This window comes from Aspergillus melleus (genome assembly GCF_016097325.1).
Source record: "Aspergillus melleus strain CBS 546.65 chromosome Unknown contig8, whole genome shotgun sequence".
NCBI classification, from domain to species: domain Eukaryota; kingdom Fungi; phylum Ascomycota; class Eurotiomycetes; order Eurotiales; family Aspergillaceae; genus Aspergillus; species Aspergillus melleus.
Window position 1 is genome coordinate 397144 of NW_025763377.1, and position 25627 is coordinate 422770.

The 25627-nt window shown below is 51.5% G+C and overlaps 11 protein-coding genes across 11 annotated transcripts; 3 read left to right on the forward strand and 8 right to left on the reverse strand.

The window, feature by feature from the left end:
• Nucleotides 1-158: 158 nt before the first annotated feature.
• Nucleotides 159-1396, reverse strand: CFD1 (Mrp/NBP35 family ATP-binding protein; the record flags this gene model as incomplete). The annotated part of the gene is made up of 2 exons (XM_046093985.1): nt 159-1124; nt 1364-1396. 2 exons carry the CDS (start codon nt 1394-1396, stop codon nt 159-161), a joined length of 999 nt encoding a protein of 332 aa, XP_045949964.1.
• Nucleotides 1397-1710: 314 nt separating this feature from the next.
• SHP1 (protein phosphatase regulator SHP1) lies at nt 1711-3012 on the reverse strand (the record flags this gene model as incomplete). Its single annotated transcript, XM_046093986.1, has 3 exons — nt 1711-2434; nt 2492-2883; nt 2947-3012. The coding sequence occupies 3 exons, from the start codon at nt 3010-3012 to the stop codon at nt 1711-1713; spliced, it is 1182 nt and encodes a 393-aa protein (XP_045949965.1).
• A 605-nt stretch (nt 3013-3617) lies between these two features.
• LDX57_012250 (TOM13-domain-containing protein) lies at nt 3618-4006 on the forward strand (the record flags this gene model as incomplete). Its single annotated transcript, XM_046093987.1, has 2 exons — nt 3618-3890; nt 3944-4006. 2 exons carry the CDS (start codon nt 3618-3620, stop codon nt 4004-4006), a joined length of 336 nt encoding a protein of 111 aa, XP_045949966.1.
• Nucleotides 4007-4517: 511 nt separating this feature from the next.
• On the forward strand, nt 4518-6105 carry LDX57_012251 (membrane insertase OXA1; the record flags this gene model as incomplete). Its single annotated transcript, XM_046093988.1, has 3 exons — nt 4518-4607; nt 4675-5409; nt 5461-6105. 3 exons carry the CDS (start codon nt 4518-4520, stop codon nt 6103-6105), a joined length of 1470 nt encoding a protein of 489 aa, XP_045949967.1.
• A 1028-nt stretch (nt 6106-7133) lies between these two features.
• Nucleotides 7134-7319, forward strand: LDX57_012252 (uncharacterized protein; the record flags this gene model as incomplete). Its single annotated transcript, XM_046093989.1, has 1 exon — nt 7134-7319. One exon carries the CDS (start codon nt 7134-7136, stop codon nt 7317-7319), a length of 186 nt encoding a protein of 61 aa, XP_045949968.1.
• Nucleotides 7320-9511: 2192 nt separating this feature from the next.
• On the reverse strand, nt 9512-11107 carry LDX57_012253 (acyltransferase family protein; the record flags this gene model as incomplete). Its single annotated transcript, XM_046093990.1, has 3 exons — nt 9512-10212; nt 10270-10897; nt 10994-11107. The coding sequence occupies 3 exons, from the start codon at nt 11105-11107 to the stop codon at nt 9512-9514; spliced, it is 1443 nt and encodes a 480-aa protein (XP_045949969.1).
• A 1998-nt stretch (nt 11108-13105) lies between these two features.
• LDX57_012254 (transcription initiation factor TFIID subunit 11 family protein) lies at nt 13106-14462 on the reverse strand (the record flags this gene model as incomplete). The annotated part of the gene is made up of 2 exons (XM_046093991.1): nt 13106-13721; nt 13939-14462. 2 exons carry the CDS (start codon nt 14460-14462, stop codon nt 13106-13108), a joined length of 1140 nt encoding a protein of 379 aa, XP_045949970.1.
• Nucleotides 14463-16623: 2161 nt separating this feature from the next.
• SPE2 (adenosylmethionine decarboxylase SPE2) lies at nt 16624-17862 on the reverse strand (the record flags this gene model as incomplete). The annotated part of the gene is made up of 1 exon (XM_046093992.1): nt 16624-17862. The coding sequence occupies one exon, from the start codon at nt 17860-17862 to the stop codon at nt 16624-16626; it is 1239 nt and encodes a 412-aa protein (XP_045949971.1).
• A 1914-nt stretch (nt 17863-19776) lies between these two features.
• taf6 (TATA-binding protein-associated factor TAF6) lies at nt 19777-21303 on the reverse strand (the record flags this gene model as incomplete). The annotated part of the gene is made up of 3 exons (XM_046093993.1): nt 19777-20325; nt 20377-20795; nt 20934-21303. The coding sequence occupies 3 exons, from the start codon at nt 21301-21303 to the stop codon at nt 19777-19779; spliced, it is 1338 nt and encodes a 445-aa protein (XP_045949972.1).
• Nucleotides 21304-21925: 622 nt separating this feature from the next.
• Nucleotides 21926-23283, reverse strand: sfh5 (CRAL/TRIO domain protein; the record flags this gene model as incomplete). Its single annotated transcript, XM_046093994.1, has 2 exons — nt 21926-22523; nt 22598-23283. The coding sequence occupies 2 exons, from the start codon at nt 23281-23283 to the stop codon at nt 21926-21928; spliced, it is 1284 nt and encodes a 427-aa protein (XP_045949973.1).
• Nucleotides 23284-24539: 1256 nt separating this feature from the next.
• On the reverse strand, nt 24540-25627 carry LDX57_012258 (PP1-complex regulatory subunit GLC8; the record flags this gene model as incomplete). Its single annotated transcript, XM_046093995.1, has 3 exons — nt 24540-24660; nt 24795-25521; nt 25582-25627. 3 exons carry the CDS (start codon nt 25625-25627, stop codon nt 24540-24542), a joined length of 894 nt encoding a protein of 297 aa, XP_045949974.1.

Here is a 25627-nt window from a genome sequence, read left to right on the forward strand (position 1 = left end):
TGATGAAATGACTTATAATGATGATGCCCTTATGATAATGACCTTTGATTCTTGTGTCTCATGTATTATGCCAGCTCTATGACTGATATGTTTATGCTAACCTAGCTTGAGTATACGTAGTTTCAAATGAACCATGATCTCTCTCATACAGTTGATTCTTACCCACTCTGTCCCTCTATGTCTGATAGTAATGTTTTCGCAAACTCCTCGAACCGCGAATACGACCAGCAATCCCGATACCTATCCACCAACGGCCTCTCATCCACAGGCTCCTCTGGATCCTCCTCTGAATCCTGTCTCTCCGAAGCCACCCCATTCTTCGCCTCTGCCCCATCCTCATCCTCATCCTCATCATCACTCCCACCTGTCATCTTCCCCTCAACCAACTCCCCAAACTTCACATCAACCGGCACAATGCCCAGAAACTTAACCCCCATCTCCTGCGCCATGACCTGACCCCCACCACTAGAAAACAAATTCGTCACCTCCCCGCAGCACGGACACGTATAGCCCGACATATTCTCAATAACACCCAACGCCGGAATCCGCGTCTTCACACAGAAATTGACCTCTTTGCGCACATCCGACGTCGCGATGGCCTGGGGCGTCGTGACAAGCACGGCACCCGTCAACCGAGGCACGTTCGAAGACACCGCTGCCTGCGCGTCCGTCGTCGAGAGCGTCAGCAGCTGCTCCGCCAGCGCGATATGTTCGTCACTCGTCCCGGGCGGTGTATCGACTAGCAGATAGTCCGTCTCGCCCCAGTATACGTCTGACAGGAACTGGCGGATCATGGCTGTTTTCTTGGGTCCGCGCCAGATGACGGCGTCGCCGCGATCGCGAAGCAGGAAGCCCAGCGACATGCATCGCAGCGAGCCTTTGGCGGGTGTGCTTGACGTTCCGTCCGTGGAGGGGTTCTCGGGGGTGGCGGGGTGGACGGTCACGGGGAGCCAGCCGCCCGGGGCTTGGGTGATTTTTGCATCTTCTAGACCGACTAAGCGGGGGATTGAGGGGCCTGTTAGGTCGATGTCGAGGATTCCGACGGATTTGCCTTGCAGGGAGAGGGCGAGGGCGAGCTGTAAGGTGACGGAGGATTTGCCGACGCCACCTTTGCCGGAGAGGACCTGGAGGGCAGAGGATGGTTAGAGCCTAGCCAAGTGTTTGATTTTTTGCCTGTAGTGATAGACAGGGAGTGACAGTAGAAGCATGAATGCTAGACAACTCGTTTGGCTGTACAGCGCAAATCATGTCCATCCAGCGAAAGGCAAGCATCGTTATCGATAAGCGCCAATGAGGGGCAATTCTTTGTATTTTCTTGCTGCTCTCATGCCGCGTGAAGAAAGAAACGCCCAGGAATACTCACCAGCACGATATTCTTAACACCATCTAAAGGCATGTTTTATCCGGTTATGAATGATGTTCCCAGGGGAGAGGGAGAGGAAAGAAAGCCGAGAGCGGCCGATGTCGCTTTTCTGCGTCATTCCGCCGCTTATCAATCAGCCTCTTTTTCCTACGCAACAGACACAAAATCCTTGGGAATGATTTTGAATTCATGATTACCCGCAAAAGAAAACGACAAGCTCATTGATGTCGTCTCTTGCAGCAAGCTATCTAAACGTCATCAATTTTGGTCTTTTTCACTGTCGGCCCCCCGTCTTCAAGTCTTTCGTAGCATCTTTCTATCTCGTTAAAAGCCCCTACTCTCTGAGCTTATTGCCACTTCTGCACCACCACACCTCCGCGCTTGAACTCCGCAAGATCACCAAGGGCAACTTCCTTCTCAGTGAGCTCCTTGCTGGGGAACGTAGTCATCAATACCCAGGGACGTGCCTGGTTGGCAGGGTTGGCCGCAGAAACGAACTGGTAGACATCGCCAATAGTGTGCGTAGTGTTGAAGCGGGATACAATGCGGGTGCCGTCTCCGAGTCGAATCTGCAGAGTGATCGTCGGCTGCGATTCGTCTACATTCGGTTTCGCGGGTTCGGACTCGGTTTGACTGGGAGCGGCAGGGGCGGCGGCAGGCGAAGGCGCGCTCACGCCTGGAGTCGGGCTTCCCAAACGTTGTCCTTGTCCGGAGAAAGGCTTGTACTTGGGCTTCGGCTTCACGTATTTCTCCTCGTGCTGCTTGATCTCCACGTCGACCTCCTGACCGGGCTGGACATTCATGATGGAAAGCGGAGCGCGACCCTGTCGGATTCCTTCAAGGATCTCGCCGTTGCGGGGGTCATCGGAGTGGTAGAGATCGCCATCATCCACGGAAAAGCCGTCGGCCCAGAAATGGAGAGTGCGCTGAACCCGTTGCGGCTGTTGCTGAACGGGTGCACTTGGAGCATCAATGACGCGGCTAGGAGCGTCATCGCCGCCAAGAGTACGAGCGGTGCCTGTGAAGTGAGATCGCCTGGGCGTAGGATCGTCCGAAGCGGGAAGCTGAGTCCTATGGCGAGTTAGAGGCTTCGAGAGAGAAGTATACTCCACCGAAAAAGGATCATACCGTTTGGCTTTCTCAATGATCTTCTTCTTCACGTCGTCCGGATTTTGCACGGCCAACCCCGACTTCTCACCTCCGGCGAAAAAGTCTTGGTTCACGTTATCATCCTCCTCGGACGAGTCCGCATCCCCACTGCCGGCGCCTCCACTTCCAGATGTGTAGTCGCCTAATGTCGCAAATCTCTTCTTGGGCGCCGGGTTTCGAGACGAGGACGATGACTGGGGGTTAAGGGACGGAGAATCGGAGGAGCCACCACCCAGCGATCGACCTCCTGACGGCGCAGACTCGTTCGCAGTCGTTCGAGCGGGTTCTTGTAGGGCTTCGTCTTGTTCGGCAAAGAAATCGGTCACTGCTGCCTCGAGGTCCCAATCATTACCCATGAGGTACTCAAGCGACTTCGAATTCAGGCGAGGTTAGCGACATGAACCCCCGGGGGGCGGGGGGGTTATAAGGCTTACCTCGTCGGGGCGCGTCCTGGTCATGGCGCAGAACTGCGAGATGATCTCATCTTTGTCGATGTTCATGTTGACGGTATGGAGAATGTCGATCGAGGGAGAGATCGCGGGCGGAGATGAAGGAGAAGGAGAAGAATGAGGAGGAAGAGGAGGGAATGTTTAGATAAAGACGAAGCTCCGCTCAGCTCGAGGAAAGAAGCAGCGGATCGGTACGTCACCGTTGCCTGATTGGTCATCCGGAAGAGGGGATCTTCCGCTGGATGCCCTATGGATCTGGCATCAACAGGCTGGAGAAGGGCTTATCCCGGTGTTATATCCTGCAGTTCCTAAAGTATCCAGGATGCTTGCCTTGCCTAAGAAATACTAACTCTTCCCTCATAACTGTTCGTTCCAACCGACCTCCTCGTTGGGGCTACTGCTGTTGTTGACATTCGGTGCATCGCTGCTTACATAACCGCCCGACAGGTCAGGCGGAGATCGACTTCATGGACTCTCCGTACGCATTGATTTGACTTGCTGCTCTCCGTCCAGCATCCCGTCTGCTGTCCTGAGTTTCTTTCTATTCAGCGGGAATTTGATCTAGCTCCAACTCAACTCTCCTCCTCCCGAAACATATCGACCCTCGTTTTGAACCGCCTCCTTGTTGACACTTCTCTCTCCCCTCTCCCCGCGCCATGGCGACAGACGACCACTCCCACTCGCGCATCGAGCTCTATGAATCGGGGTTGACGGTCCCGTCGGATTCTGAAAACTACTCGGCCAACAATGAGCTTTCCTCGTCGACTTCAAGCTCGCCCCTGATTCTCTACAAGCCCCCGACGCTCTGGGGCTTCCTGCGAGGTGCAGCGATCAACCTGGTCCTGCCCTTTGTGAACGGATTGATGTTGGGATTTGGTGAACTTTTTGCACATGAGGCGGCCTTCAGACTAGGCTGGTCCAATACTAAGGTACGGTGGATCCGCTCCATTGTTGAATCGTGCTCACAGACGTGCCTTTTTAGATCTTCCCTACCTACCGACGGTCGAGACCGTTGAGCCCCGGCGTGCAGGCTCGAGCTCTGTGAAACAGCACTGTCCTGGATCAGATCTAATTGCCCAACACGCGTTATAGAATATCGAAGCCCGGGTCGCCACGTCACTCCAGATGCGGAGTGGAACGTCCCGTCAAAATCGGTGTCTTGCCAGATCCATCTCCTCATTGAAATCTGTTTGTCATTTTTTTTTTGTTCTTTCTTTTGATCATCAGCATGGGATGCGTATCTGTGGGAATACCTAGTGTACATAGATCCTCAGACACTAGTTGGTCTGATTGACTGCAACGGCGTTTGGCGAACATCTCCAATTGACCATGCCGCTGCCCAGCAGGGAGAGCAGTATGTCTCTTATATTCGTATCACAAGACTCTGAAGATGGGTTGCTGCAGGTTGTAGTCGTAGATCCATCGTTCTCTACACTATACACCGGGTCATGTGACTCTTATCCGACCGCCCGGCAGAAAAAAGAGCGTCTTTCGGAGTTCCGAAGTCTTCGTCTCCTTCCAGCCGTGCAACTCTCACTTTCTCCACGATCTTGACAATGCTGGGAGGGTCTGGAATTCAAGGGCGTGGCGTGGTGCCCGCCATTGCGCGGCAGCGATTGGCTACTTTTTCGCGCTCCAGTCGTTCGGTTTGTCTCCTGAAATCCTTCTGCTCCTCCGTCTACACCGTGAGTAGCAATGAACTAACTCCGGTAGATGTCTTCATTTCGTCCCCAGACTTCCGGCTTTCCTGCTCGGTATGGGAAGTTGAACCAGTCTCTTGCGGGACGGCGTTCCTTGCGACCTGCTTCCGCTATTCCTACGATCTCCAGCGTGCGGTTCAACTCGTCCTCGTCCGCCTCCAACACAGTCGCCCCGGAAAATGCGTCGGATCTCTCTGATCTCTCCGTCGACAAAATCAATTCGATCCCCGAAAAGATTGGATACCTTAAAGATGTTGGTCTCGACTACGGCTGGGGTCCGTCGAGTCTGATGGAGTATGTCATTGAGCACTTCCACGTCTGGACCGGCCTCCCGTGGTGGGCCAGTATTATCGGCACCGGTCTCCTGGTCAGGCTTGCGCTTCTTAAGCCGATGCTTGGAGCCGCGGATACGTCGACGCGGTTGAACAACATCAAGCCGGTTCTGAACCCGATCCGAACCCAGATGACACAGGCCATGAGAGAAGGAAACACCACACGCGCACAGGAGCTCAAGATGGAAATGAGCAGGATCCAGGAACTGCATGGTGTCAAAGCTTACAAGTCTTTTATTCCGTTGTTGCAGATCCCGCTGGGATTCGGAATGTACCGTGTCGTCAAGGGAATGACCTCCTTGCCGGTACCCGAATTGCTTAACGAAAGCGTTGGTTGGATCCAGGATCTGACCGTTGCCGATCCGTTCTACATTCTCCCGGCTTGTTCGGGTCTTTTCTTGTACCTGGCCTTGAAGGTATGCTCGTGCGACCCTGGACCGGCGTTCGAATACTAACGTACACCACAGAGAGGAGGAGAATCCGGTACCAACCAATTCATGGACTCCGCCGTCGGAAAGGCCGTTCTCCACGGTCTGCCTGCCATCTCCTTCGCCTTCCTGGCATTCTTCCCTAGTGCCCTCCAGCTCTACTTCGCCGCAACGGGTCTGTTTGGTTTGGGCCAGGCCTACCTACTCAGCTCGCCGGCTTTCCGAAAATCCGCCGGGATCGCCCTCGCCCAGCCGGTCATGACCCCCGAGGAAGCCGAATCGCAGCAACGGAAGGCCATTCGATTACTTGCCGATCAGCTTGAGGCCAGCACCAAGGCCGCCAGCAAGGCTACGCCCGCTGTGGAGCCTAGCGCCATCGACCGTATGATCGGGTCGCCCAAGTCGTACTGGAAGAACTTCCGCAAGGACATTGAAGATAAGATGAGTGACATCAGCGGCAAAGGGCCGGCGACGAATCCCGACGGGACCCCTGCGGAGCCTCCGCGACTCAGCGAGAAGGACCGTCAACTGGCGGCCGACTACGAGAAGCGACGTCAGGAGGAAGAGGCATGGAAGCGGGACGAGAGAAACCACGCCCGCCGTGAGGCCCATATGAGGGCCCTGGAGGCTCAGAAGGAGAAGGCCCGCGCGTCATTCAAGAACGCATCCACCAAGCAGCGGTGAGCTTGACAGTTTTATACCAGCAAGTTTGGAGTTGTATTTCATTGTACAATATTGAGCAACCTCTGTACGGCTTTATTTCTTTTTCTTCCTTTCAATTTTATGCCTGTTTAACTATGATTGATTTGTCATATCCTGGATCTTATTAGAATGATACATCTCCCAATAGAGCATCTCTTCTTGAAACCAATTTCCTTCAATCAACTTCCACCGTCCAACCATCCGTCATTTTTAGTATCTCGGTTCAGATCGTGCGAACTGAAGAGCTAGAGCAGGTTTGCCAACCGAGGTCTAATAGATCTAACAAACCGAGATCTAGATCGTGTGTCTGGCTCGAAGCGTGAGTCTTGTGAGTCTGGTCTCTGTATAGGTCACTCTGTCCAGGCTGTTCCATCTTGAGATCGGACTGTGATCTGTGTACAAAGGAAATAAATCCTGCTGTGAAGATGATCACAGTCAATCACTGAGAAGAACGTGTGTATCTGCAGACGTGCCAGATAAGGAGAGGAGTGTACCTTTCTTCTTCACCAGCTATGTGAACGAAGTGTCTACACCCCCCGTTTTATATCGCTGAGTCGTCGCTGAGTCGTGAATTGACGAGATGGGTTGGACGTCCTAACCCTAGGGGTGTTGTTTTTCCTTCTCTTTCTTTCTTTCTTTTTCCTGCTTCTTCCCTCTGTCTCTCTCTATCTCATCCTTCTTGTCTGTTGTCTCATCTCTCTCCATCCCCGGTGTCGTGAATCTTCCCATCAATATCAAAGATCCATACAGTATCTACATCCATCTACACTCTTCTCGAGGCAACTCTTTCGTCGAGAAAACTTCCACTTCCACTCCAGAACAGAACCCATCCAGCTCGTAAGGTAAGTCAGACCATCATCAACTCAAGTCCATAAAACAACAATCCCAAACATACCCATAAAACCACCCTCCTACCTACCTATATACATACCCATCCACCAACCCACCTCCCAACAAATCTAACACCATTCACCCACCCTTAGTCAACCCACCAGACAAGCCATAAAAACATGATCCTCCAAGCCCTCCTCATCCTCCTCAGCGCCGAGCTCATCCGAAAAGGGCTGATCCGATTCGATATCCACCGTCGCAGAGCCCGACGTCGTGCTCGTGCGGCAAACATCACCATCTATCCTCTCGAAGAGATCGAACAGGTCGAGGTTCACGTCGACGTCGACGTCGATCAGTGGCGTTAGTCAACGTCAAGATGGACATGATGGATGTGGATGAGTTTGTTTTGAATTTGGTTATGTTTGGTTTGGTGAGTTCTTCCTCCCGTTTCTTTTTTTTTGGTCTTTTTTTGTTGCTGGGTTGGGTGGTTTGGTTGTTCTATATATTTACATTCTAGATTCTACGTCTTCACCCACATTGCACGTACACCTATGTACCCATACTATCCATACCAATGCCCATCTCCATCCCCCATAACCCATTTACAATACATATATCCATACATACCACCTACCCAACGAATCCCAATTCCAACAACCCCCAATCCCAAGCCCTACTCCATCCCAGACCCTAGCCCTCAATACCAAAAACACCAAACAACCAAGATTTCTAACCAACCAACCAACTAAACCACGTGTATACAAATCCAGATCGCCTACATCGTCTCCGTCTTCGCCATCGTACTCTACAACTACGTCCTGACCCTGCACCGTCATCCATTCCGCGAGGAGTAGGTAGCATGAAGTAAAGTACCCAAATAACCCTAAATCAAGCTGCAACCGGACCTAACCAGACCAGACCAGACTACTTCGTTTCGTTTTTTACATCTCTTTTTGCTTCGTCGAGTGTCGAGTAAGGCTTGCTTGCTATTGATTGTGCATGGGCATGATATCGGCTTCGGTATGGGCTTCCGTATCAACTGGATGGATGTGGATGGATGCTGGCTTTCCCTTTTTTTCCCCTTCTTTTCATCTCCTGCCCTCGATCTATCTAGTTTGATTTTCGGCTCTGGAGTTAGGGTCTTGGTCTTGTCTGCCTTGTTCTAGTTCTAGTTCCAGTTCTAGTTCTGGCACTGTCTGGTTCAGGACAAATTTACACCGGAACACACATCTCCCACCCCTCAGTCATACAACTTGCATCAGAAGAATGAGGAGACAAGAAAGAAAAACAAAAAAAAAAGAGGGGTGGTGATCAACCGAAAAGATGGCACGAATAATCAATAACAAGAACCAAGGAAGAAAAGTCATCAACGAGACGGTCCTATAGAAAGGGCAAGAAGACAAGAAAGAACCGACCAGGTACCTATCTACCCAATGAAAAAAACGAAAGAAAAGAAAAGGAGAGGAGTTTACTCTGGTTTGCGTTGATTTGTTTCTATCTCTGTGGATTCGATGAATTTCTGTTGATGTTGATGTTGATGTCGATGGAGGATGGGAGATAGGTGAATGGCAATGGAAATTGTACAATAGATAACTTAAGTCTAGGCCTGACGCTGGAAGAGGACACATACTTAATTAGTCAAATTGAGTCCCCATAGTCTCTCCATGGATGTGTAATGTAACTTTCAAGAAGGGATATATCTACGGAGTATGTACTCCCTACTCTGTGAATTCCAGCTTCTAGCATAGGCTTACTAACTGAATAACTGACTGAAGGGATAAATGAGTGGACAGTCTCATTAACATTTAACATGAGCTTGGTTTTTTTTTTGCTCTGGGATGGTATCAAGAATCTCTTAAGTCTAAAGTCTAGACTCGCCACATCTTCCTCTCTTCCTTCTACTTTAGGGAATAAGGTATCGTAACACACACAGTCTACACCTGTAAAAGTATGTACAAGTACGACCAAAGTATATATATAGAATAAGATAGATATTCATAATTGATCCTAGCTAGGCAGTAACCAAGTAACTTCATGTCTATGAGTAATGGAATGTCTATTACCTTAAAAACCTTAAGATCAAGTCATACAAACCCTAACTGGGAGGTTTGCTGGGAGCCGAGGATGATAAAGGACTGTCACATGTAGAATATACTTCTGCCGAGCCTACTACCTCTACCTACCTAAGATAACTACGGAGTCAAGCATATCTTCAGCTAAATGTTTGTCTACAAGACGGACTAGCATACAGTTCAAACTCCATAAACAGAATCAACCAAAAATGAAATGAAATGAATTATCCCTTGCTAATAAATACATGAAGAGTATAAATATATCTTATAAAGACATCGGTATAAATGTATATAATCGGTGTAAATGCGATGCGGATGCGATTGTCGATATGCATAGAGTTGTGGATATGTGTGGTTTTCAATTCGATATGAACATATCAGAACAATGGACCGGCCATTCATTCGTCATCGTCCCCTGGGGAGGGAACCCCTTCGTGATTCACCGTCATCCTTGCGGATCCTCGGTGTTTTGGTGGTTTTCGTTTTTAGGCAGTAGGCATCGGGATCGAGGTCAACGGAAGAGCCGCGGGAGGCTTCTCGTCCTCTTCGAACATCTTCTTCTCCAGTTTCTGCGTGATCTTCGCGCAGGCCGGATCAACGTAGGTGGTCCACATAGACGCGCAGAAGTACACCAGACAGATCCACGCCGGGATACTGATGGCCACAACCCAAGGAGGACGGAGAGGGATCCAGGGAGGCTGGATGATCTCGCCGTCCTGGTCGTAGATGGGCTTTCCGTTGTCATCCACGATTTCCTCCCACGGCTGACCCGAGATGCCGTACAGCATCCAGCAAAGGACGGTACGGAGGAGAGTACCATGAACCAGATACACGGCGAAACTCTGCTTACCGAACCAGAGCAGGAGTCTGTTGGCGAGGTGCTCCTTGGTCGTCGGGGAGAGATAGATGGACATGATGATCAGGTCGATACCGATGGCGGTGTAGCGCTTGCCAACGTTGACGTCCGGCGGGAAGATATACTGCGCCGCTTTGTACATGTACCTGGACCAGGTGGCCCACTCGGGGTGGGAACCAGGGTAGGAGCAGACCAGGAGACCGGAGATACCGCAGATGGTGGCGACGGTGCGGCGAAGCCACTTGTGACGCTCGAGGAATTCCTTGAACGATGCTTCGTAGGAGAGATCACTCAGGAACATGCCGTAGATAGCCTGGATTTGGAAGGTTTCTATATGTTCGGGTTAGCATGAGCCTGACGGAGAGAGCTCCATGAGAGTCAACCTACCGGTGTCTTTGCTGGCGTCCTGGTGGAAGTAAAGGATCATGGCAATGTAGATTCCGATGCGGTACCGGAACTTGACATACATCGTGGCGCAGAGCATGATGTACACCAGCATGGAGGCCTTCAACAGAGGAAGCATGGCCCACTGGTGGTCGTCGTAGGCCTGGAAACCGGTCGTCCAAGTGCTGAGGAAATTCTCGAACAGGCGCACCACTTCCTTCCAGAACGAGTCCTCGAGATCGACGGCGGCGTAGCGGCACCACCAGCAGTCCGACCGGTTGGCAGTGGTGAACGCTCCGAATTGCGCCATAACCCACGAGATGAACAAGGCGAGGGTGGCGGGCAGGATGAGACGCGGAGGACGGCGGAAGGCACTCTTCGCGACGGAGGTGAAGGCACCGTGATGGTCTCCATTACGAGCCTGCTTGATAGGCTTTAGAGCACAGACATATCCGGTCAAGAAGGCAAAGATGGTGACACCGAGACGTCCTTGCCAGGGAATACGGAGAATGGGCCACTGGAGAATCCGCGGGGTTGCGTCGGGGTCGTCCCGGGGAGCGAATAGACTGAAATCCCATCCTCGAGCCAGATGGGTCATAACGACCAGAAAGGAAGCGATACCTCGTAGACCCTGACACGTTCATTGTCAGTTTGGATCCTTTTGTGTGGTGTGGCTTCTTCATCCCCGCCTTTTCTTCAGGTGCTGTCTTTCCCCGGGAAAACTTACATCGATCCACTTGACACTCTTTCTAGGGTCACCTTTGACCGAAGAGTCCCCGGACTTCCATGGCAGATTATCTACAATCTGTTGATACAGATGAGAGGGTTGTAAAGCTTGCATTTTGAAGTGACCGATCCTCGGAACCCGAGGAGGGAAACAAGGGAGGCAACAAAAAGAAGGGAAGTGTCGGCAGTCCGAACGCGATCGCAAATTCAAAAGAATGACAGTGCGAATACCAAGAAAGCCATCCAGGCTCCAACAATAACAAGAAGAAAAAAGGGTGACCCAACAAGACTGACAGGGGGTAAATTAAAAAAGGAAAAAGAAGAACCGTGGAAGGACAAGTAGCAAGAAGGGGAAAGGGAGCGGAAGGGGGAAGGAAGGAGAAAAAAAAAGGACAGCGAGGGAGAGGAACGGAGCAATCAGAATGGCTAAGTAATAAAAGACACAAAAATAGATCGGGGTAAGGCAGGGCCACAGGATAATACGGATCAACGACAGCAGCATGTGCCAAGCATCTAAGCTCCAAAAGCAATTAACGAACCCGGGTTCCCCATACGTCGGGCGAAGATAACGGACGAAGCAGAAGACGAGAAAGGATTCGTGCCAAGCGATTGCCGCGATGGGGTCGCCTAAGCCCTAGTCCGAGTTGGTTTCAACTAAGGGACTGACCATTGAGACTAAGGGAGGAAGGGGGTGGGAAAGGGACCAAGGAGGGCAGGTTGGCAGGCCCGGCAGGGTCAAGAGAAAGTGGTCCCTACTGCAGCCAGGTGAAACTGGATCGATGGACGCGTACTCCGTCAGGGACTCGAGTACTCAGTAGTAGTCAGTAGATTGACAGGCTGGCCGACCGAAAGGAAAATAAATTCAACAAGACTGATAGTCCGAGCATCAAGTAGAGTGAGTACTCGTACTCCCTACCGGGGTAAGTCGCCATGTCCCATTCCAGAGGCGATTGCGCCATGGGGACCAAATCAGGATGGCTCAATACGAAGGGGGGGCAAAGCCGGGCCGGAAAGGCAGGAGTGGCGGCCAAAACCCGTGAACTGAAAGGATCATCAGCCTTATTAGCCCTATTGGCATGACCCGTAAATGCAGGGCTGGAAAGACAGGAAGGCAGGAATGGCATCAACCGATTCCACAATAACACCAACCGGCGCCAAGAGATCTTGGCAAACGCCGGTGGGGTTTTTTTGGCCCGTTGGGTCGGTGAGACAGATGGAGTTCAGGGGAGGAGGGATTAGGATGATTGGTGCAATAACCGGGGAGAAACCCAGGAGTGAGGATGGATAACTGGATATATACTGTATTATATCTGACGGGGATGAAGACAAGATGGAAGGATGCCGAGGAAGGATGAAGGAAGAAGAAGAGAAGAAGGAAAAGAGAAGACAGAAGAGAGAGGGGGACAAACATACCGTATGGTAAAGAAGGTGTAACGGTACTGATCAGGTGCTGGTCCCACGGGGGTTCCTCGCCGGTTCTTCCGGAGTACTTCAGTAACAGAGGGTATTAGGTATTAGAACTACTGAGTATGTGTCCTCTATGAACTATATACTTATAAAAATAGTAAACATGACAATTGAATGAGATACAATAATAAATCTACACTCGATACAAACTGCCAAAATGTAGTATCTACGGAGTACGCCGTATCCAATCCGGACAAAACATTCACAAACCACGAAAACTGTGTACAATGTCCAGATTGATCGAGGTCAATAGTCCGTACGGAGTAGAGGCGTAGATTGATACCCTGTAGATTAATTAATTTAATTGACACACTCTCGACCCCGTCTCGTTCTCGTATCCACTGTCTCACATCCGACTGGTCCCTCTGACACGCTTGTCAGTGTATCAGAACTTCAGAAGTTCAGCGAACTCGCTTGTTCTTCGCCTCTTCGCCGTGAGACTCGGCAGTCCGATGGACGGCTGGGAATTGCGCCCCTGACCCAGAAAAATAATCCTGACTATCCTAAGTCCTAACTAGAACGCTCCCCCAAAGAGGACACTGATCGAGTTATTCAGGTTTAGCGTCGACCGCTAAAAGGAAGAAATTTCTCCAAAGTCCCAAACCGCCCCTCTTGGCAAGACCCATTTTCCTCTGGTTATTTTCCCTTATCGGAAAATTCGTCGGCCTCCGACACTACCGGCGCTCCACGTCACCGACCCTCGAACCCCCAGATTACCCATACTAAGCCCTGAGAATCCAACCCCTCCTCCTTCGCCGTCCCGTTTGTACCGTCGCAGCGCCTCGCGCAGGTGCGTGGGAAGCAGTTGGCCCCGATGCGGATTGGGAGGAAGCTTGAATTCTCGACGCGGTCGCGCGGCTGATGGCCCCTGCGCGCGGTCCTCGGATTCATCAGGTTTCTTCATGGCTGTGGGAGGGTCGGATTGGGGTTTCACCACACGTGGTCCGAGAGTACCCGGGGTGCCGCCGCCGCCTGCAGCAGCAGCAGCAGCAGCATCAGCAGCCTCCTCCTCAGCCTCATAAGCCGCCAGGGCTGTCTGGTCGTGTGCGTTCGCCCACTCGGCCTGCACCGTCCGAGCCTTCTCGATGATCTCGCCGGCGAAGACCTTGGTGAATCCGTTGATCGTCGTTACGACGCTGGCCGGCACGGATTGCGACAGGGCGTGATTGACGATCCGTCGTAGCGTCTCCTTTCGCAGCTTGGCCCGTTTGAACAGATCATATCGCTCCGATTGTAGAGGGTTGAACGCATCCACCAGCAACCTGCAATGATAAAAAAGAACGCATTCTTTCATGTGAGCCACTTTCCAAAAAAGAAAAAAATGAAATTCCCACAACCCCGTAAGTGATCAACATTTTCAGCCCTCCAAGGCAGAAAATCAAATCAAACTTTTCTCCCCCCTCTCAAAAAAAAAAAAAAAAAAAAAAAAAAAAAGGAAAAACGGAAAGCCGAATAAAAAAAGAAGAGGGGAATACGTACGCAAGATTCTTCTTCTCAGCTTCCGTATCGGTAGCCCCTTCCTCCCTCCCCAGCAATTCCCCCTCATCTTCAAAGTCCTCGTCATCATCAGCATCCTCTCCACCTGCACCACCCCCTCCTGTACCTGCACCTTGTCCCCCTCTGACAGACTGCCCATCGGCATCCACCGACCCAAACCTCGACCTCGTCTCAGCGCCTCCCCGCGCACTCATCGCATCCTCGCGTTGTTCGCGCTCCTTCTCGGCTTTGCTCTTCCGCCCCCGTTTCTTGGCCTTCGTGCCCGAAAACACCCCGTCCGCACTCCCGCCGCCCAGACTTCCCGTGAAACTACCCGTCACGCTCCCGGCGTCGCTGGCGGCGCTGGCGAAGGCGCGCGAGTCAGCGTCGATGGTCGTTGGGAAGGAGGTCTGGCGGAGGGGGTGCATGCGGGCGCGTTTGGCGCTGCTGCCGAGTGGTTGGGAGGCGGATGAGGAGATGGAGGGTCGTTTGAGGGGGTTGCTGGATGGGGGTGGTGGTGAGGACATTCTGGCGGTGTATGTATGTATGCGAGTATGTATGGGTGTTATCGTGTCAGTCGACGAGATGAAAAGATTGTAATGAATGCTTGATCGCTGGCTGGCTGGGCTAGGGCGACAGCTCAGATGAGAGGTGAGGTGTAAGGTAAAAAGGAAGGCCGACTTCGATGGATCTGGTTGCGCGTGCAAATCGTAGTCGGCGGTCGGTTTGCGAAACAGTTTCCTCGGGCAATGGTCCCGAAGACTCTTTCCGATACGCCCAATGGTGTTGTACAGATCAAATAGGACGGCCAAGTCGTAGAGGTCGCAGCTGAGAAAGCTGGTTGCGCGTTCGTGCAAATCGTACTTGGCGGTCGGTTCCCGCGACACAGTTTCTGCGGTAATAGTCTCGACGATACGGCCAGAGGTGGTAAACAAATCAAATAGTATGGCCAAGTCGTAGGTAGAGGTCGAAGACGACGGGGGTCTGTTGATGAAGAGGTGATTGAAGGAATTGAATGTTGATTGAATGATGGAAGTTCCGCTCCGATGCGGCAAATCCCGTGGCTGTTCTTGGCATCTCCCTCTTCCTTATTCTCTATTGAACTTCATCTATCAATCAATGGAGAATCCAGAACGGCTCATGAAATTATCAGGTAAAACCTGCTCGATTGATTTTTGTTTGTTTAGTGGCTGGAAGATTAGACCATAGGAATAGTACAGAGTTTCAGTAGAGATACTGAAATAGTATATCTCTCTCTTTGCACATAATACAGCTCACTCTACATAACATTCTAATTCATATTTCGAATCAATCCAAACCCTAACAACTCACAGAATACTGTTAAATACAGAATAAAGTCTACCCAGTTGACTGTTCCCTTAATGTCTAAAAATCAGAATATAGAAGGAACGAAAGTACAGAGGTCGAGTACCTTACGGAGTAGAGAATAACATACCGAAATATTTCTCTTTCTTATTTACTTCCTTGCATATACTACAGCTCACTCTACAGATTACTCTGGCATATCAAACTAACTAATCAAAAGGCCAACATGAGTTACAATGATTGGGCGAATCGATGGCTAAAAGATCAGAAGTATAAGCAAAGAGGTCCAGTCACACGGAGTACTAAATCAACAGATCCCTTTCTTTTTCTTATTATTCACTACCTTGCATATGCTACAGCTTAGTCTACATACCATTCTGATCTGTCAGACCAAGAAACCCATACAATTCACAATACTAAACACCGCTCAATTGACTTCTTTTCGCTGGTGGCTAGCTAAACAATGAAAAGTATATGCCGAAATCCAGTAACATCTCATCTTTCTTTTTCTTGTGTCCATTATACTCCCTACAATGTATACTATGACTTAGAATCCAACCTGTCAGATTAATCAACCGGTCTACACATCATACTGTCAAATAGAACCCTCTCAATCAATTGACTGTTATTTGCGCAGTGACTAGAAAACCGGATTATAGAGGGAATAGCAAGATATGTAAAGATCTAGTTTATTATAGAAAAGCGCATTCTGAAATAGTTAGTATATCTCTTATCATGCTGTGTACTCTCTACAATGTATGCTGAGATCTTATTCTATAACTTGTCATTCTTGTTATTCTAGGTGTTAATTGGACCTGCCAGTTCAATGGAGACCCATATTATTCACAATACTGTTGACTAAAACTACTCAATTGACTTCCGGTTGTGTGATAGGTAAGAGACCAAACTATATATACTCCGTAGAACAATTGAAAGTCTAGAGGACTAGTAGAAGATAATATGCTGAACATACCGGCTTTTTGTATCTACCCCGTACTTCCTGTCTAGTTCAACTTATTCTACATATTACTTTAATCCGTCAAAAGCGCATACACTTCATAATACTTCAAGTAAACCCGCTCGATTGACTTCGTTCGCTTAGTGGCTAGAAGATCAGACTATGAAGGAATGAAAGTACATACAGAGGTCCAGTATTTTGTGAACAACATGCTGAAACGGCATAAACATATCAAGCCAGTAATACCATTAAGAATGAAACATCAATAATGTGCATCTCACGAAAGGAATGGACAAGAACGTGAATAAGGACAAATGAATGATTACCGCGAAACCGAAACCGAAAGAAAACAGAATCCTCCATGAACTAGATCCCATGACTAGATGGACTGCAGTGTCCGCAGCTCAAACGCACTCCTCTCCGAGACGAGGAGCCCCCCCTTTCCAGTCAAGTCGTTCGTAGTAGCGGAACACAAGCTGGTATCCATCCAGATCATGGACAATCCGGTCCACCCGGCGATATCCCTTCACATTCTCCATGCGGCTGCTGCGACGACTGAGGTGACCGGCATCTTCACCATCCGCCGGAGTGGCCTCGAACAAAGTAACGCTGAAGCGACCGGGCTTGAAGATATCCACCACCTGCTGCACGATGTCGGCCGTGGTCTGCCCATTCTGGGAGTGCGGCACGTTGGTCTCGAACGACGCGTAGGAGCACTGCGGCTCGGGAGTCACATGCACCGTGAAGTAGTGTGTGCCCAGCTTCTGGTCGGGAGACGGAATCACCCCGTTGGCGGAGAACCCGCAGGGCGTGAACAGGTAGGCATCAATGCGCGAGTCCGGGAACTTGTCCTTAGGGTACACGTCCGAAAGGCCCGAGTTTTCGGAAACCACGGTGCCCAGCGCGTGACCTTCAGTCGTCAGCTCCGGAGGCAGGATACGGCCTTCATCCGAGCCCAGGTCATCCATGTCCGAGTTGTTGCTGAACACGTCGACATGTTCATCCTGGTCCTTGTCGAAGTTGCGGTAGCGCTTCTCCGCAACAGCCGTGGCATTCTCAAGATAGAACTGCTTCGCGTTCTCTTCCTCCAGGTCGGTCATCAAAACCTCCAGCGTCTCGTCATTGCTGTTGTCCACCACGGGCGCCGCACCCTCGGGAATCTGCAGGATCTTGGTCTCGGTCATACCGTCGTCCGAAGCGGCTTTAGGGCTCGCGGGCGGAGTGAGCAGCGTGTGGGGCTCAGTCAGGTACAAGTACCAGTGCTCGCCGTTCATCTTGCCAATCATGTAGGCGCTGCCGTTCAGGAAAAGCCGGTCCATGGTACGCACTTCGTCTCTCCAGCTGCGATGGGGACCGCGCTGGCGGTCGGGGAAGAGGAAGTTCTTCCGGCTGTAGAAGACACGGTACGGGGCCGCGGCCACGTCAATTCCGCGCGCCGAGGGAGCGGTCGATTTAGGGAATCCGCCGAACAGAGCCGCGATCTCAAGAATGCGGGGCAGGCCAGACAGCAGAGTGGTGGTGCCACAGGTTTTGAGGATCAGCTTGTGAGGCCAGACAAACATGCTGGATTCCGAAAGCAGGTAGGCGTCCACATCCTCCGAAGAGACAATGGATAGCACCTGGCAGTTGACCAGGTCCAGCATGTCCTTCCAGATCTCCTCCGGCACCGCCTTCAAACCAGCAGGCTTGGCCGGTCCGAGGGACTCGGCGGACGGCGCAAACCAGACCTCGAGAAGCTTCTCGGGACCTATTCAATCGTTAGCAAAGCCAGGAATCACATGAACGAGACGAAAAATGACATACCCTCGAAAGCATTGGTGGAGTCGAGATCCTGCGTCGCCGCATGATTGATCGTCAAAGACGGAGTGCCTGCGAAGGACGACGGCGAAGCCGTGTAGTTCTTGGGAATGCCAATATAGACCATCTTTATTGATTCGTAGATTGTAGATATGCGAGCAATGCGCGACGGGAGCAGAATCAACGGATATACGCAACAGAAGAGCTATCAAGCTGCGCGACTCGAAATATGTGGACCGTAGGACAAGGAAGCCTAGGAAGCACTATCTGCTGCCCAGACGAACAAAGGGGGGAAATGTCCGCCTGAGAGAGAAGGCCCTTGATCGATCGAGTTGAAAAACGAGGCACACAGCCAAAGGAAGGGAGTTCAACGGAGGAGCCGTAGGGCTGCTAGGGAGGGCGAAAGGAGAGGGAGAGGAGGAAAATGCCTCTGGAAAAAGGAATTGTGACTATCGGTGTTGAACCCTCGTGCTGGAAGATACCGATACCGGTAAAAGTATCGGGTCTGGCAGACGAGGAGATCTGCTTTTTGAATTTAAGGGAAGAAAGAGTTGAGAAGAAGGAGCAAGGTGGGCAGAGAAAAGACGTCCAACGTGGGGCGTGTTATCGAGGCCTGGGGGAACCACCAACACGGTGCAAAATTAGCAGGCGCAACACCAATTGACCAGGGAGCCGGTTTGCATTACCACCTACTTTGCGGGTTTAGACAGGTATCGCAGTAGATCCTTCGGGTTCATGGAAGGCAGGACCTAGATCGGGCTCAGAGCAGCACGATGTAGCAAGAAGCTACGAGGTTTGACATCTGCAAGAGACCGCCAAACGTACCGCGATGAAGACGAATTGAGTTTGTCTCGAGCGGAGAGAAGAGGGGTTTAAGAATGTGAAAGAGGAGAAAGAGAGAGAGAGAGAGGACGACGTGGGGGGAAGTTCCTTGAGATGGGAACTTGAATATTTATTAAAGGAATATTTCTGGCTGGTCAATGTGTGGGCCCGGAAAAAAAAGTCGCGGGGCGCCAACGGACCGGAAGTTTTGAGTTGGGCAGGCAGGCCTGATCTGTCAGATGCGATCGACTGGAAAGACCAACTAGAAGGAGAAAAAGAAAGCATAAACCCAATTGATCTGACTTACTAAGAATAAAATGCAGCCACAAACAGTTCCGAAGAGAAGAGCGATCTCTTACTTCGAGTAGAGCAGATAGAAGATGGAGATGGCAAAAAGTGGGGTGGAGGGAAGAAGAGGAAGAGAGAAGGGAAAAGGTCGTGCGACAATCGACCGCTGTATTTTCTTCTTTTTTCTGCTCTTCTTGTCTCTCCGCCACCCGGGAAGAGAAAGCGGTCAGGCCATGACACGGGATGACATAAGCCGGTGACGTCGTTCAGGAACCAAGGATCGACAGGCCCGGGCGGCCTTAAGACGGAGGCAGCCATAGAGCTCGGCCTGACTGCCTCGACATCCTGTGGGATCATTTCTACGTCGTGTAACGCATATTCCTTAGATCGGTGTTACTTTTAAACACACCTCCAATGTGCAGACATCATGAGATTTATAGACTTGATCCCTAGGTTTTGACGGCGAAATCGAAAAAGAAGAAAGAAAACAGATATAATCAAGTTGAAAAGAAATGTGCCGATTGAACGCCTCGAACGCACCAGACCCCATGAGAATTATATCTCGATAATGCTTGTCCCACCGCCAGCTCTATGGATATTCGAATGGGCGAAAGAAACAGAGAAAGAGAAGATGAACAATGAAAAAAATCCTATGAGTCAAGAATCGCATGCGCCAGCTGCACCTCGCCCAGTTCGCTAATCTTGCTACCAATAAACTCTCCCACGGCCTTGTGAAGTCGCTGCCGTATCTCGTCGGTAACTATTCCGCTGTCGCCGTTGGCCAGAGCCATACGTCCCTCCCGCAAAGTGGCCAGCACGCTGAGAAGGGCTCCAAAGACCCGTTCGGCTTCCGGCCGCCGCGCACTTTCGTCGGCCATGCCGTCCTTCAGGAGGTTTCCGTACGTCGGCACGTTGGGCAGAACTAAGACGCGCACCGCCTCCGCGCCGCCAACCGCATGGATACCGATGATGGCGCCGTAGTGGGCGCCAAACGGTTTGGATGGGTCCAGGAACGTCTTCAAACAGGATCGAACGAGTCGCGGCTTCAGCGTCATCGAGGAGGGGGAGTATTTCTTGGCAATGAGGCCGAGGAGCGACGCGGATAGGTCTCGTAGGGCAAACTGTTCGGACAATTCGGCATTTCCGCCGAGTTGTCGACCAATCAGGCAGGTCAGGATGGGAGGGACGAGGGATGCAACCTGCGATGGTTAGTACGACATTTTCGACAGACCGGAGGGTGTGTTACTCACATAAGGGTCCACGTAGAGCGATTTGTTCTGCACCAACGCCTCGGCCATGTGCATCACCTGCGTCAGGATGAAGATATCTTTCATGCCATGGGTGACCTTCTCGGAGATGAACTGCACGAAGTACGGCACCAGCTGATGCAGTCCCGGATCCTCCCGCAGACTGGAGTAGCCCGACGTGCGGTACTCCTCGCTGGACTCGTCCAGGAAGGCATTGCAGACCTTTTCGAAATATAGCTGCAGCTCCTTTGACAGCACGTGCTTCACCAGCGGTTTGACGGCCACATTCCCGCTGCCGCTCATAGCGGCCAGGGTAGAGTTGGCGTTAGGGCCCTTGGACATCAATTCGAGGTTTCGCGAATCGGCGGCGGTGGGGTTTTGAGGAATGGACGGTTGTACACCTTCGACGGCCAACCAATGTGCTGTATGAACATCTGTTAGCCTCTCCTCTAACTCCAAACACATCCATCCTGGTCCCAGAAGGAAACAAAATCCCCAATAAAGAGAAATGCCATCACCCAACAAACCCCCAAAAGAAGAAAAAAAGGGAAGAAAAATACCAGTAAAAGAGACCTCCCTCGGCACCCTCGGCAACGGCGCATTAATCAACTTCTCAAAATCCACCTCCTCATCCTCCACATAAAACAGCGGCTGTCCAGGCCCCAAACTCGCCTCCCCGAACCGCAGCGGCCTTGTCGATTCATACCCATACAGGGGCTCGACGTCCAAGACGCGGAGAGCCTGCGCGATGTCCTGGGTGGTGAGAAGCGTGCGACGACTGTGGCGCATGAATTTCAGGGCTTCTTCGAGGACTTGCGCGATGCGGTATTCGACGTCCCGCGCCAGGTTTTCCGTCACGTCGTTGTTGAGGTTGGCAATTCCTGCGGATTCTGCGACGTCGCGGATGTTGTCGGGGTTCCAGACGGACATTTTGGGGGGGTGGACTGCGTCGGGGTAGAAGGTAGATTGGTAAGGGGGTGAGGTGAGGTGCTTTTTATGTAGATGAGGTGGTGGGTGACGGACGGGGACCGATACAGTCGGTGCTTCGCGGGTCGAGCTGAGAGGGTGGGTTGGATTATAGATTATGTGAAGCTGAAAGAACCACGAAGGACGCCACACATTCTGAGAAAAGGCCCAGGAGAAAAAGAGCGGGACGGTGAAACAGAAGAGAGAGCTTGAGTTGAGGGTGAAGAGCGATCGCAAAGGCGGAAGGGAAGAAAGCGAGCGGAGCTGCGCGACGGGCACGACTCGCTCCCCGTACCGCTCTAGTTGTAAGAAACAGTAGACATGAAGACATGATGAATACGGTAGAGTTGGTTCTAATCTACTAAATTAAAAATTACTATGCTAAGCTGACGGATCTATAAATCCTGGTGCTGAAACACGGTGTTTCGAGGTATCAAAGCTTCAAACAATCACAAAAACATCGCAAATCTAGTGTCCTCCGGGTATCAAACCAGCGATCCATACCATTACCATTACTTTTTCAAACTCCATGTTCTTTTTCATCTCTTTCTGCTGCCAGCGTGACGGGAGACCATGATCATCTCATCTATTTGGCTTCGCCGACAACCGGGGTTTCCTGGGCCGTGACAGCTGCCTCAGCCTTGGGCGGTTCCTCCTGCTTGGGCTCTTCCTTGGGAGCCTCAGCCTCCTTAGGGGCCTCCTTCTCCGGCTCAGGAGCCGAGGCCTCAGCAGGGGCAGGGGCGGACTCCTCCAGCTTCACAGTCCGTGCAGATTCCTGCAGGGCAGGGCCGTTTCCGCCATAGGCATTGGGAAGGTTCTCCTTCACGGGCGCATTGAACTCGCGGGCCAGGTTGGCGCCGTTAGAGATGGGGTGGAACTTGCGAGTGGTGTTCTTGCTCAAGAAGACCTTCATGGCGGCGAACATCCAGCCCATGATAGTCGGCACGTTCACGAAGAACTTCTCCCGCAGCAGCTCGGGGTACGCGGTGGTAAACACGTCAATGGTCTTCTTCGTAGCAGCACGGAGGTTGGGGTTCAGTCGCAGGAAGCTGAGGTTCAAGTAGTCGTGAACCTGGACCATCTGGTAGGGGTCCTCGCCATCGTAGTTCAGCACCGACGTAGCCTGAGCCAGCTTGAGCTCCTGAACGGCTAGCTCCATCAGCGCAACACGCCACTTGACGAACCTAACATAGTTAGCATACTCTGCTCCATCGCTCACATGCACACACACAGAGGTGGCGGAAAACCGGCAACTCACTCATCCATATCCCCAAAGGTATCATCGATGCTCTTAACAGCACCATAAATATTCCAGGTGACGACCAACTCCTTCCCATCCGCCTCCTGATACGTCGTCAAGTATCCCAGCCCACCGAACTTGCTCGCATTGAACCGCCCCGACTCCACCAGTGCAGAGGGGTTCATCTGCTTGCGCCACTGCAACGCCTTGGTCAGCTGCTCCTCGGCCGACTTCGCGTTCCCCTCGTTCGCCCGCAGGAACTTAATCAACACGTTCACCGTGGGAACGTCACCGGAGTCATGCTTCAGCGGGACACCCCACATCTCATCATGACCCGAGCTAGACAGAATGGAGGGTAGGCGGTCGAAGAACTGGCTCAGTGCCGGGTTCTTCGCGAGGTATTCGGGCTTCTCCTCGGCGACGGGCTTGTCATCCTCCTTCTGCTCTTCCGGTGCCGGCGCAGCGGCCGCAGCGGGCTCCGTAGCTTCGGGGGCCGCAGTCTCGGCTGCTGGAGTGGTAGTTGAGGGTTGCTGCTCCGTTGGAACGGCCTCCTTCTGAACGGGAGCCGGTTCGACCGGTGTCTTCTGCTCGGGTTGAGCCTCTGGAACGGGAGCGGGAGCAGCCATGGTCTCGGTGGAGGGTTCAACGGCCTTGTCAACGGCTTCGGGGGCGGGAGGCGCGGTTTTGTCTTGTTGTTCGGACATGACGAGAGATGTGGAAATGAAAGTAAAGAAAAAGGATTGATTGATAGATTGAGTCGAGTGGTTATACGAAATGAACCTTGATAGAAGACCTAATCAAGGGAGAGGAAAGAAGCAAGTCGATGGACGGGAAAAAGAAGGAAAGGGAGAAAGACAAAGGAGGGAAGATCACATGGAACGCAGTCACGAGGGGGGGGGGGGGAACCTAACTATCTTAAATAATTATAAAGTCAAGTTTATTCGGGCTAATTTAACAAAATCAATTCGGCCCTTGCAAATTAGATTATTTTTAGTGTCCCATAGTCTAGAACGGTTATTAATCCGCTAATTAGCCTGCAAATGAAATCCAGTGGATGCCTCACATTCTTGCCCAAAAAGACAGAAAGAAAGGTCCATCGTTGGTCCTCCAATTCTACAGAGTCCGTCAGGGTCACGGATTGTCACTCTACGTGTCCAATCCAGGTCCCAATGACCCATTACACAGTACACAAGTCAAGGTTCAACCACCGATCAGATTCAAATATTGACGGAGTAGTCCTGGATAGTAAAAATCAAACAAAAATAAAAAAAAAAGTACCCCCTCTCCGTTTCTATTTCCGTCTCTCCAGTAACGGATTAATCTACACGCTGCATGTTTCATATCCCCCGTTATCCTTACCTGTCTCTCCTCTCTGGTCTGCAAAATCAGGAAGCCTAGACTGGCTCATGCAGAACTAATGTCGTTGTCCGGTGGAGTTGCTATGCTGGAGCCTTGGACGGCCTCGAGCCCATTCACCCCTGACCGTCTGTCCAACGCTGTGTACCTGATTGCTGTTAAACACGGAGGAAATTTCCCATCATGAAATAGAAAGACAGGGGAAAAAAATTTGACTTCTTGCAGATAGAATGCGCTTGGCGGCATTGCTCAAGGCAACCAAACCTGCTCAAGTTCAGCTGCTGGTGAGGGTTGGATAAGGACCTCTCTCCAACAATCTGAATATTTAGAATTGAAATGATGAGAAATAGTCAAACATTCACAGCTGTATGAAAATGGATTGTGTATGACATGAAGGAAAAAAAGATAAAAACATACTACTAGAGGGTGAAAATATCAAATAGCATATGCCTCTTGCGCTCTCCCTCCCTTCTTTTTCCTCCTCTTCTTCTTCTCTTGCTCTTTATTATAACCGTCAATATCAAATAATTTCGGATGCAACGATCGCTGGGGAATATACAGGAAATGCAAGAATTTACAAATCAACGCAATGCCCTGGGCATGTCTACTTCGTCCCATTCAAGAACTGCCCCGGAATCTGAGGCACCGGAGGAGGAACCCGAGGCGACTGAGTGTCTTCTTGCTCGTCTTCGTCCTCATCCATCTCGTCCAAGTTCTCGGGATGCCTAAAATCATCGTTAGTTTGGTTGCACCGAAAAAGATAGGCAACGGAGTAAAATAGAAGGGAATAAAGGGGCAGAGGAAGGGGGGTATAAATAGATCAGGGGAAAGGGATGACAGAACAAAGCCGTCCACGTACGCTAAAAGTTCTTTGATGTTCCTCATTTCGTAGTGTCGTTTCCGCTGCTGCTCGAACTGACGATGCTTCGCCTGAGCTTCCTCGGGGCTGACCATGGCATCCTCGCCCGAAGCGGCCTCCCCGTTCTCCTGCCCGCCACCAACCACCACATGCTTGTCGCTCCGGTGCGACTCGTTGCTCAGACTGCGGCCGCGCACGATCCGGTCATTCCCCGCGGTATGCGCACCGCCCACGAGAGACTCCTCGGGATCCCCTAGCTCCAGCTCCGGGATCTCGTCCTCCGCGACGGCCTTCTTGGGTCCCTTCTTCGACTCATCCAGCTCGTCCACCACCACATCCTGGGCGTCGATCAGATTCTCCTCCGCCTCCGCCAGCTGCATCTCATCCTCGTCCTCGGCCGGGTCGTAGCGCGGAGCGTAGGGCGTCTTGGGCTCGTCGATCTTCATCTTAGCGGTCTTCTCCTGCTCGGTGAGGTAGAGGTTCGCCTCGTCCCATTTCAGGCGCGGGGAGTTCTCATCGTCCTTGATGCTAGCGAGGGACTGGCGGCGCGAGGAGGTGCCCGGACGAGTGTTGGACGACGACCGACGACGACCGGCATTCTGGAGGGTGTTTTGGAGTGTGAGTTCCTTGTTGTCCGCGGTTTCAATAGCTGGGGTTGGCGGGGCGAGGGTTTCACTGGCGTGCGACACTTGCAGAACGCTGTGCGAGCTCGAGTTCTTGAGAATGCCTGTGGTTTTGGGAAGCCGGTTAGTCTCACAGCATATCCTAGAAGACGTTGGGCACCAACCTTTAGGCCGCTTGTGCATCTCATCCATATTCTGTGCCATCGTCAT